We start from the raw sequence: 12,500 nt of genomic DNA, 5'->3' as shown, positions 1-12,500 counted from the left end.
TATATATAATCATTAAGCTACAAAAGTCGTTTAATATCCAACTCACGCTACTTCGGGAATACGGGGATATTCCCGAAGTAGCGTGAATTGATATTAAACGACATTTGTAGCTTATTGATTGTATGTAAATCAAGGTGTGATAAAAAATATATATATATATATATATATATATATATATATATATATATATATATATATATATATATATATATGTGTGTGTGTGTGTGTGTGTGTGTGTGTGTGTGTGTGTTTATTCTACACAAACCAAAGCTAAGTGGTCAAAACAAGCATCTCTTCAAGCATATAAAAGCTACTAAAAGACAGATCGACGTAAAACCTATTACTGCAGTACATTTAAAGAGGTTTACCAGTTTGTTTATGACTTATCTTTTAATTCTTTCATCATTTCGGTCGACGAATAAAACAACTTCATCATCGAGAAAGCATTGTGCTTGCAAACAAGTATTTCCAATATAGAATTGAAAGTGCGATTTCTTCCACATAAGATTAATGAAACTGGTACGTCAGTAGTAGCACAAAGAAGTTAAAAGAGCTTGGACTACCTGCAAATGGAAAGTATGAAATAACTAATAAGTTATCTTAGACCAAGAAAATGTTACGTAGCTAGCAGGACACCACAAACTTCAATAACACAAGGAATGGCAATTCCTTCCTCCTCTGAAATGAAGGCTACAAGTGCTTAAGTTAGTTGGCTGGTGGTTTGTTTTGATTTCGCTGGCTTATGGCAGCAAGGATTCTTGTCCTATGGCGATCCGCAAGTGTGTCAAGGTATGCAAGGGAGTACGAGGCCTGGTGTGGACTATGGATTCTGACCAGCCAACAGATATGTATTGCACGCTTTCCGTTCTCGTAAAAGAGCTTCAGTCACCGCATCTTCTACAGTTACTGCAGCGTCTACCTTTGGTCTTAGTCAAATGTTATGCAGAAAGAGAACTAAACCACCATTTAGTCTACACTGGATCTACATTTAGTGTTGCAGCAACACAACTTCAGTTCCCATTACTTCCGCGCTGGGCCTGTAATTCAACAGAACCGTAGGAACACAGACACAGTCACTATCTCTTCTAGATCTTTATTTCAAGGTTCAGTAGCAACACAAGCAGAGCCTCTGAGCTAGATTGGATCTGCAGTTCAGATTACTGAGACAACACGAGCTAAGCCATCGTCACTGCAAATCCCAATCCTCAATTCAGAATTATTGCAGCAACACAAGCACAGGTACCAGACCTTGTATGAAATGGAACATAGAATTTGGGCCAAAGGCCAAGCGCTAGAACCTATGAGGTCTTTCAGAGCTGAAAGGGAAATTGACGGTAAGGTGGTTTGAAAGGTGTAACAGGAGCAAAACCCCGCAGTTGCACTGTGAAACAATTGTTAGAGAGGGTGGAAAGTCAGATGGAAGAAATAGAATATGAACAGATGTACAGTAAAGGGGATGAAAGGAGCTGCAGCTAAGACCCTTAAGTAATGCCTACAGTGCACCACGTCTGAGGTGCACTGACGGCACTACCGCCCTAGGGGCTAGACCTTGTATGCTTCAAGTTACTGAAGAAACATAAACGTATTCACCTGTATTCCTCTTCTAATTGCATTTCTTTATTTTTTCACCTGTCCACAGGTATGCCCTTCGCCCTCCACTCAGCCGGCTTTGGAGTCGGGCTCCTCCTCCTCCTGCTGGTGGCCATCATCACGGACGTGGCCCTGTGCCTCATGATAGCCGTCGCCAGGACGGCGCAGGTCAACACTTACCAGCACCTCGTCAGCGCCGCCTTCGGGAGGCCTGGGTTCATCATCACCACTTGTCTCCAGTTTCTCTATCCCTTTATATGTGAGCATAAGGAGTTATTATTATTATTATTATTATTATTATTATTATTATTATTATTATTAATTTTTTACTTTAATTAGTGTAATAATTACCAACGAATTTGATTTCCCGACCCACCCTGAGATATTAGAAAGGTTTGTTCATATGCAGGATGAAAATAAATTGTACCTTATCGCATACAACAAAATTTCTTAAAAAAAATAAAATTGTATTATAACTTGTCTGCACACACACACACACACACACACACACACACACACACAACATAGATAGACAGACAGACAGACAGAAGTTTATTGATAACAACATAGAGTTATTAAAATTTCAAGTTCTTGAATAGGGTCTAAGAAAAGGACATAAAATTGCACGTATAAATCTTTAACATGAAAAAAACATCTAAGCCAGATCACTTGAAGCCATAATACAAAATATTTTCAGCATTTTAATTTTTACAAATAAAATCTGAAACGCAGCTAAATAAACGAAAACTTTATAACCATTTGAGCAGGACCTTAACCACTACTATTTTCTCCCGCAAGACATAAAACTAAATAAACCTTAGAAGAAAAAAAATTATAGCACACACAAACACACACACATATATATATATATATATATATATATATATATATATATATATATATTATTCATATATATATATATATATATATATATATATATATATATATATATATATATATATATATATATATATATATATATATATATATATATATATATATATACTATATATATATATATATATATATATATATATATATATATATATATATATATATATATATATATATATATATATATATATATATATATATATATATATGTGTGTGTGTGTGTGTGTGTTTCTGTGTATGCGAGTAACTGTGTGTGCGAGCGCGCCCAGCGCTAAACAAAAGTCAGATTACGCTAAACGTCGACTTCCCCGAAACCCAGGATCCACATGCCTGTACAAGCTGTGATGAAGCGTTATTTCAGGGAATTCTCCCCTTATTCCTTCACAGGCCAGACGCCCTGTTGTCGAATGTTGACGGTGCAACATTCATGGAAAGATTTTCTCTTCCTGGAAAAGATCCGGAGAGGATTTGGTCTTCCGTAATGCTTTTGTTTTATATATCGTTTTCTTTCCAGGAATTCGAAAGATTTTATCGCAAAAAGCTGCAATCGTGGAAAATGTTCATGTAAGGAGTTATTTCCCGGTTTCGCGTAAAAAAACCGGAATTGTCTCACTGTTGTTAAAGATGCCTTGATTTTGCCATTTTTTATATTTGAGCAAATGGAACATTTATCCACTGGATTTTTCTATCGAATATAATGTCAAAAATACCCGATGATAAGTAATATCATCAAGTATTATTCATTTTGCATTTCCTTGATTATCATATCTTCATAACCATTTCATTTCATTTAAAGCAGAAAAATATTTCAATTTTTCAATTCCACACTTTCGTCAGTATGCCAGGGAATCTTTCCCCGTTATTCGCTTGGAAATCGATCCGTCCCTGAAATCTTAATTGGTCATTTCCGATTCTCCGGAAATGAATTTCAAATGAGTCTAATTACTCAACTTTTTACATTTCAAATTTTACTCAAACCCTACTTGCTACGGTCTGCAGTATATTAGTTTACTTATTTACAATAATTTAAAGTTTGCAAGTTATGTCTTTATGATACTGAAAGTTAATCTATTCATTCATTATTTCTAACAATTTTTTTTTTCATCTTTCCCAGACAGCGACCCCCAACAACGTTTGGGGATCGTTATCTAGGACTAATTTTTCCTTGGGGGGTCATTATCTTTATGATATTGACAGTCTTTTGTTTATGTTTTTACTGTAATCCCCAACGGGCTTGTGCTAAACACGCCGCAAAGGTGGATACATACTGGGTTAAAACCCTTGGGGGTCACTATCTATAATAGGAAAGATCCCCCCCTTTTTTCTTTTACTTACACAGCCTAGTTCCTCCTTACTTCTGCTCCTTCCTATTTTGCTGGAACCGATCAGCAGCAGTTTAAAGTTGCTTTGACATATTCACCAATTTTTTACTGCCTATTTTCACCTTCCTATTTTTCCACCCATTTCCTACAAATTATTCTCTTTCAAACCTCAGTCCCTTATTGCCCGTTCCTCCAATGCTTTCATACCCGAGTATTGCCTCATATCCATTTTTCTTTTTTAACTTTCAGCCTTATTCTCACTTTTCAATTCCTGTTTTTTACTCCTTTTAGTTTTCTGTAAAACAAAACTATTTTGCCGGCTTTGTCTGTCCGTCCGCACTTTATTCTGCCCGCCCTCAGATCTTAAAAAACTACTGAGGCTAGAGGGCTGCAAATTGGTATGTTGATCATCCACCCTCCAATCATCAAACATACCAAATTGCAGCTTTGCCCTCAGTATTTTTTATCTTATTTAAGGTTCAAGTTAACCATAATCGTGCTTCTGGCAACGATATAGGACAGGCCACCACCATGGCAGGGGTTAAAGTTTCATGGGCCGCGGCTCTTACAGCATTATACCGAGACGACCACCAAAAGATATATCTATTTTCGGTGGCCTTGATTATACGCTGTAGCGGCTGTACAGAAAGCTCGATTGCGTATAAGACACTTCGGCGCATTCTTTACTTGTTAACTCATTTTCCTACTCTATTTTCTACCCCCATTTCCTCCTTTCTATTTTTCAATCCCATTTCCTAATTCCCCTCCTTCCTGTTTTTCTGCTTTATTTCCTTCCTTCCATTTCCTTTTATTTAAGAGCACCGTTTCTTCATTTCTCTTTTCCTATGTTTTATCCCTAATTACTCATTTTCACATCTCCCTATTTTAATGTGCTATTTCTTTCTATTTCCCAACCCTGATTCCTCACTTCCTATTGTATTTTTATTTTAAGCTCTGTTTATCAATTTAATTTCTTATTTCTACTGTTTTTTATCTTAATTCGCTCATTGTTCGTTTCACCCTAATTTTAAGAAATATTCCTTTTCCAACATTTTTTTCCAGCCCTGTTTCATTCTCTCAGTTACTCTTCTGATTTTTCAAGTGTATTTCCTCATTTACTGCATTCTTCCTATTTCTCAGACCTTTCCCTATTTCCATTTTTTCTTTCCATTTCTCAGCCTTATTTTCTCACTCCCATTTTCCTTTCGATTATTGGAAATATTTCCCCATTTACTTGTTTCTTCCTATTTCTCAGACCTATTTCCAAATTCCCATTTATCTATTTTACTTCTCAGTTCTATTCCCTCACTTTCAGTTTTCTTTCGATTTTTCGAGGCATTTCCCCAATTCCATTTTTCTTCCTATTTTTCAGCCCTATTTCCTCCTCCCATTTTTTATTGGACTGGTCGAAATATTTCCCCATTTACTTGTTCTTTCCAATTTTTCACACTTTTTTTCCAAATATTTCTTAATCCCTTTCCTTCCTTTCTAATTTTCTTCCAATTTATCAGATCTATTTCCAAACATTTCTCAGATTTTTCCTCATTTCCATTTTTTTCTTCAGACCTATTTTCCCAGGCTTTTTATCTACATTTTCTTCCTATTTCCCAAATATTTCTCAGGCTTTTTCCTCATTTCCATTTTTCTTCCTATTTCCCAGATCTATTTCCAAATATTTCTCAGACTTTTTCCTCATTTCCATTTTTTTCCAATTTCTCAGATCCATTTCCAAATATTTCTGACTTTTTCCTCATTTCCACTTTTCTTCCTATTTCCCATCCCTGTTTCCATAATTCCATTTTTATTTCAATTTATCATCCCTATTCTTTCTCTTTCATTTTTTTTCGAAGCATTTTCCCATTTCCATTTTTCTTCCTATTTCCTTTTTCTTTAGACTTTTCGAAGTATTTCCCCATTTACCTGTTTCTCCCTATTTCTCAACCCTATTCCTCATTTCCACTTTCCTTCTTATTTCTCAGCCCTATTTACTCCCATTTTTCTTTCGATTGTTGGCAATATTTCATCATCTAATTGTTTCTTCCTAGTTCTTAACCCTCTTTCCTCATTTCCATTTTTCTCCCAATTTCTCAGCCCTATTTCCTCATTTCCACTTTTCTCCCAATTTCTCAGCCCTATTTCCTCATTTCCAGTTGCTCCCTATTTCTCAACCATCTTTCCTCATATCCATTTTTCTCCCAATTTCTCAACCCTTTCTACATTTCCATTTTTTCTCTCAATTTCTCAGCCCTATCTCCTCATTTCCATTTTGCTCCCAATTTATCAACCTTCTTTCCTCATTTCCACTTCTCCCAATTTCTGAGCCCTATTTCCTCATTTCCATTTTTCTCCCAATTTCTCAGCCCTATTTCCTCATTTCCAGTTGCTCCCTATTTCTCAACCATCTTTCCTCATTTCCATTTTTCTCCCAATTTCTCAACCCTCTTTCCTCATTTCCATTTTTCTTTCAATTTCTCAACCCTTTCTACATTTCCATTTTTCTCTCAATTTCTCAGCCCTATTTCCTCATTTTCATTTTCTCCCAGTTTCTCAGCCCTATTTCCTCATTTCCATTTTTCTCCCAATTTCTCAGCCCTATTTCCTCATTTCCATTTGCTCCCTATTTCTCAACCATCTTTCCTCATTTCCATTTTTCTCCCAATTTCTCAACCCTTTCTACATTTCCATTTTTCTCTCAATTTCTCAGCCCTATTTCCTCATTTCCATTTCGCTCCCAATTTATCAATCCTCTTTTCATTCATTTCCATTTTTCTCCTAATTTCTCAGCCCTATTTCCTCATTTCCACTTTTCTCCCAATTTCTCAGCCCTATTTCCTCATTTCCATTTGCTCCCTATTTCTCAACCATCTTTCCTCATTTCCATTTTTCTCCCAATTTATCAACCTTCTTTCTTCATTTCCATTTTTCTCTCAATTTCTCAGCCCTATTTCCTCATTTCCATTTTGCTTCCAATTTATCAACCTTCTTTCTTCATTTCCATTTTTCTCCCAATTTCTCAACCCTCTTTCCTCATTTCCATTTTCCTCAAAATTTACCATCCCTATTTCCTCATTTCCATTTTCCTCCCAATTTCTCAAGCTTTTTTCCTCATTCCATTTTCCTCCTAATTTCTCAAGCTTTTTTCGTCATTTCCATTTTTCTCCCAATTTCTCAGCCCTATTTCCTCCCATTTTCCATTCGATTGTTGGCAATATTTCCACATTTACTTGTGTCTTCCCATTTCTCAACGCTGTTTCCTCATGTCCATTTTTCTTTCTATTTCTATTTTTCAAAGCATTTCCCCATTGACATCTCCTCCCTAGTTCTCCCCCTATTTCCTCATCTCCATCATTTCCTCCTATTTCTCAGCCATACTTCCCCCATTTTTCTTTAGATTATTCGAAGTATTTCCCAAATTACTTTTTTCTCCCTATTTCTCAACCTTATTCGTCATTTCAATTTTCCTTTCTGTTTCTCAGCAAGTCAGTTTTCTTTCGAGTTTTCAAAGCATTTCCCCATTGCCATCTCCTCCCTATTTCTCCGCCCTATCTCCTCATTTCCATTTTGCCTTCTATTTCTCAGCCTTCCATTTTTTCTCGATTTTTCAAAGCATTTCCCCATTGCCGTCTCCTCCCTATTTCCTCATTTCCATTATTTCTTCATATTTCTCATCCATATTCTCTCCCATTTTTCTTGAGATTTATCGAAATATTTCTCCATTTACTTTTTCCTATTTCTCAACCCTATTCCTCATTTCCATTTTTCTTCATATTTCTCAGCCTTTCACTTTTCTCTCGAGTTTTCAAAGCATTCCCCATTGCCATCTCCTCCCTATTTCCTCATTTCCATTTTCCTTTCTATTTCTCAGCCTTCCATTTTTTTCTAGATTTTTCAAAGCATTTCCCCATTGCCATCTCCTCCCTATTTCTCAGCCCTATTTCCTCATTTCCCCCTTTTTTATTCTACCTTTCCAGCTCTCATCAGCTACAACATCATCGTCGGAGACACCATGACGAAAGTGTTGATCCGAGTGACGGGGCTCGCCGAGGAATCAGTCTTGGCCAAGAGGGAATTCATCGTGGCCACTGCGACGCTTCTCATCACCCTTCCTCTCTCGCTCTACAGGTAAGGAAGAGGAGATGGAATGAGGATGGAGGTGGAGTGTATTCTGTGTGTGTGTGTGTGTGTGTGTGTGTGTGTGTGTGTGTGTGTGTGTGTTGAGATGCATTCACGTTCGCGGACCTTTCAATCTCTTTACAGACAAGGAAAGAAGAAACGAATGGTAAAGAGAGTATATTTCTCTCTCTCTCTCTCTCTCTCTCTCTCTCTCTCTCTCTCTCTCTCTCTCTCTCTCTGCGGTATGGTAACCTTACTCTACTTGATCTGTATGAAGAAAAAGATGAAGATAAGAGTGTCTTCATCATTCTCTCTCTCTCTCTCTCTCTCTCTCTCTCTCTCTCTCTCTCTCTCTCTCTCTCTCTCTCTGCGGTATGATAACCCTCCCCCACTTGCTTTGTGTAGAAGTAAAATATGAAGATAAGACTGTCTTCTCTCTCTCTCTTTCTCTCTCTCTCTCTCTCTCTCTCTCTCTCTCTCTCTCTCTCTCTATACCCAATCTTTCTGATATATGACAGATTGAATCTTACCACCTCAATATATTGAATAGCTTGAAGGAAAAGCAGACTAGAGAAATAATATTCATTATTCAAAAAAAAAAAATAATCTTGGAAAAAATCCAGAATATACACACGAAAAAGGACAAGACATAACGAATGACAAAAATAGGATCAAAATATATTCTGGCGAAGATAACGGAGACAGGAAGTAAAGAGAAACAGAATTTCCAATCTGTTCTCAGAGAGCTAAAGGAAAGACGGACGAATGGAGACAGAAAGGAAATATAAACGAAGGGACAGGAAGAGGAAATAAATGAAAAGGACTGAATAAATACAAGTCAAGCTGGCCAGTCGATTCGTACAGCCGGAATAGCTGACAGGCATGAGCGCATGAGCTCGGAATCAACAGACACGCAAATAGGAGGATTGGTAATAGGAGACACGAGTTGGGAAAGACCATAGTAATTAATTTGTGAGAGAGAGAGAGAGAGAGAGAGAGAGAGAGAGAGAGAGAGAGAGAGAGAGACTTACATACATACACAGAAATAGCGTTGACAGGGGAAACAGTAGAGAGAGAGAGAGAGAGAGAAATATACACAGAAATATAGCTGACAAAGGGAACGGAAGGCAAGCAGAGAGAGAGAGAGAGAGAGAGAGAGAGAGAGAGAGAGAGAGAGAGAGAGAGAGAGAGAGAGAGAACTATCGTTGACAAAGGGAATGCAAGAACAGCAGAGAGAGAGAGAGAGAGAGAGAGAGAGAGAGAGAGAGAGAGAGAGAGAGAGAGAGAGAAATATACACAGAAATATAGCTGACAAAGGGAACGGAAGGCAAGCAGAGAAGAGAGAGAGAGAGAGAGAGAGAGAGAGAGAGAACTATCGTTGACAAAGGGAATGCAAGAACAGCAGAGAGAGAGAGAGAGAGAGAGAGAGAGAGAGATACGTACACAGAAATAGCGTTTATAGACGGAACGGTAGACAAGCCCACAGAGAGAGAGAGAGAGAGAGAGAGAGAGAGAGAGAGAGAGAGAGAGAGAGAGAGAACTGACAGAGGGAACGGTAGACAAACCCACACACACACACGCACACAGAGAGAGAGAGAGAGAGAGAGAGAGAGAGAGAGAGAGAGAAGAGAGAGAGGTGAACGCGACACACAACCCAAAATTTTTTCCCTTCAGGAAAAGGACAAAGCACCTAGACCTCATTTACTTTTAAAAGCCTCTTTATAAAATCCGTCCACTTCTACCGTCCTCTGCTGCATCCCATCTTTTCAGGACACGCCTCCCCCACCCTCCCGCCCTCCCCCACTCCTATCCCCCTCCTCTCCGCTGGAAATAAATAAAAAATATGGAAGATATAGAAAAGAGACTTCGCTCAGTCCATGGAACCACTGCCCTACAGCAATTTCAAAAATACCAGAAACGGCTCTAACTTAGAAAAGGGGGGGACACATATTTCAAGCTTTTCTTAGAAAGGATCCGCGCGGCCCTTTAAATAAGCAAATACAAATGTATCCAGTCCCAGGGCAGTTCGTTTCACTAAGATGCAACCTTCATCTCTCTCTCTCTCTCTCTCTCTCTCTCTCTCTCGTTTTTATTTACTTTTATGTTTTCTTCCTTCCCGTAAGAAATTCTGAAACGCTAGAGGTATCATGGAGGAAGGGCCATTCAGCTAAAGATATACTGGAAAAATACTGTCAATAATTTCCTTATTTCCTGTTTCGCTTTTTCTGCTCAGAATACCAAAATCAATGTACATTTTACTTTTATCCTTTTGTTAGATAATGTCTAAATTACCGTGAGAAATTTTATTAAACTGTTCTTAGAGAAAAAAACAATAAAAATATTTTTCGATCTGAGCTAGATATTGATCAACAATTTTCGAAACGAAGGGAGATTCAATTATCAAAAAGTTGATTTTCGTTAAAAATTACAGGATTTCAATGAAATAGTTTTAGAATCGGAGCTGAAGGTTTTTTCGTCAAATAGTTTTTGAATAAGAACACAAAGAATCTTTACTAAACATATCAAATCTTCGACAGGATAAAATATCTTACTAAACAATAATATCAGGTTAAATTGTAATAGCGTTGCTCTTTATACAAAGAAATTAAGAACTCAACAGAATAACGATTAGGAAATTTGAATAAGAAATCCCCGGTACTCATCTGAATGTTAATAAGCGACGCTCACGGCCATTACTTGAAAACCAAAAGGGATTTTGGGAGGGAGCATTAGTCTTGCTGGTACCAGAGAGAGAGAGAGAGAGAGAGAGAGAGAGAGAGAGAGAGAGAGAGAGAGAGACTAGGACTTTATACACACAATTACATCATTCCTGTTGCTGCATGTAACCGATAATCTGATGTGAAAACGAAGGCATTGCTAGTTCTTCAATATAAAAAAAAAATTATAATTTAACACCATATTTCGGGGCATGTTATGTCCATTCCAAAAAAAAATCTATGCATAAAATACCTTAATTCGAAACCTATCATCTCTCTCTCTCTCTCTCTCTCTCTCTCTCTCTCTCTCTCTCTCTCATGTTCAGAATTGTCTTTTGTACGCAGAACAGTCGTTAAGTATGATATTTGTTATGTTCTATATCAAAATCCCAATTGTAGCGTAAAACCCTCCAATAACTGCGAGCAGACGTATTATTATCAATGTGCACTCATACTAAAGTATGCTTAACTCGTGTGAAAAGTTTATATAAATCATCGGTTTTTTATTTATTTTTCCCAAGTTTTACACATTTGCTTCTAACGCTCGGACGATAAACAAATAAACAAATAGAACGAATACAAAAAATCACGCACACACACACACACACACACACACACACACACGCGCGCGCGCAAGCACTCAAACATGTGTTAAAATTCAAAATTAAGTGGTACCTGCAAAATTCAAGAATTATGAACAACGCAACAACAAACTACCTCGTTTATGCTATCTCAATAATCTAGTTCTTCCATTTATTCATTCACTTTCATGTTTTCTTTTTCTTTCCCGCAACAGAAACATCACACGACTGGCCAAAGTCTCCCTCGTCTCGGTGCTCATGATCGTCCTGATTATGATTTCTATGATGGTGAAGTTGGGCGAAATGAAGGACACAGTGTAAGTCAAGGTGACATCCTACGATATATATATATATATATATATATATATATATATATATATATATATATATATATATATATATATATATAATATATATATATATATATATATATATATATTTATATATATATATATACTGTAAATATATAAGTATATATATGTGTATCTATTGTATATATATATATATATATATATATATATATATATATATATATATATATGTACATGTGTATATATATATATATATATATATATATATATGTATATACATATCTATTTATTTATATTCAGTATGTGTGTACAACCGTTCCTTGCAGCTAGGAGTATCCCAGCGCAAATTCCATCATTGGTTACTGCCACATTCATACTTTAAATGCTGAATCCTGGATAAATCCCCTGTGTATATCATTTCCACAATACTGACCCGCTACAAACACCTACAAAGAGGGCACATCACCAGCACGTCGAACAAACCGGTCCCCCTCACAACACTGTCATTCACCTTCCAGATATTAATACTTCCTTTCTAATATCCCTTTCACTCCATCCACGGAACATTTTTTCCGCTTCCTCGTCTCGTATCTTCTAACTATACCTAATTCTACACTCTGACTCGTAAGACCTCCTAAAAAAGGCCTCGACGAGGAGTAGGAGACCTCAAGTGGGTGGTTGGGTGTTAACTAGCCTGTACTCACTGGACTCTCCCATCAATTTGTTCATACTCTATTATGGAATTTCACTAGTGAATTTCTCATTCCTGGCAGAAAAATATATTTTAATATTCATGATCACGGCATGGTTAAAACAGCGATGCATGGAATTTTATAATCTTATCCAACAGTTATAGTAAGACGCTGGATTGCCGGAAACGCTATTGCTCATGTTTTTTTTTCTAAATTCGTGGCCTCTGAAAATGAGCATGCCAGAAGTCTCCTAACTATTTAAGCAAAATATTTTATATCA

The 12,500-nt window shown here is 36.9% G+C and overlaps 2 protein-coding genes across 2 annotated transcripts in view; one reads left to right on the top strand and one right to left on the bottom strand.

Moving 5' to 3' along the window:
- LOC136828377 (cathepsin L-like) overlaps positions 1-12,500 on the bottom strand; it is a 316,355-nt gene that overhangs the window by 269,381 nt on the left and 34,474 nt on the right. The window lies entirely within an intron of this gene.
- The window catches only part of LOC136828376 (putative sodium-coupled neutral amino acid transporter 11), an 81,409-nt gene that overhangs the window by 61,764 nt on the left and 7,145 nt on the right, over positions 1-12,500 (top strand). Inside the window, exons 3-5 of the mRNA XM_067086341.1 lie at positions 1,640-1,849; positions 7,778-7,928; positions 11,433-11,534. Coding sequence (XP_066942442.1) covers positions 1,640-1,849; positions 7,778-7,928; positions 11,433-11,534 — 463 coding nt within the window. The remainder of the gene's footprint in view (positions 1-1,639; positions 1,850-7,777; positions 7,929-11,432; positions 11,535-12,500) is intronic.

The sequence above is a fragment of the Macrobrachium rosenbergii genome, chromosome 42 (genome assembly GCF_040412425.1).
Source record: "Macrobrachium rosenbergii isolate ZJJX-2024 chromosome 42, ASM4041242v1, whole genome shotgun sequence".
NCBI classification, from domain to species: domain Eukaryota; kingdom Metazoa; phylum Arthropoda; class Malacostraca; order Decapoda; family Palaemonidae; genus Macrobrachium; species Macrobrachium rosenbergii.
The sequence above is the reverse complement of the archived record's forward strand: the minus strand, read 5'-3'. Positions and strand labels throughout refer to the sequence as shown.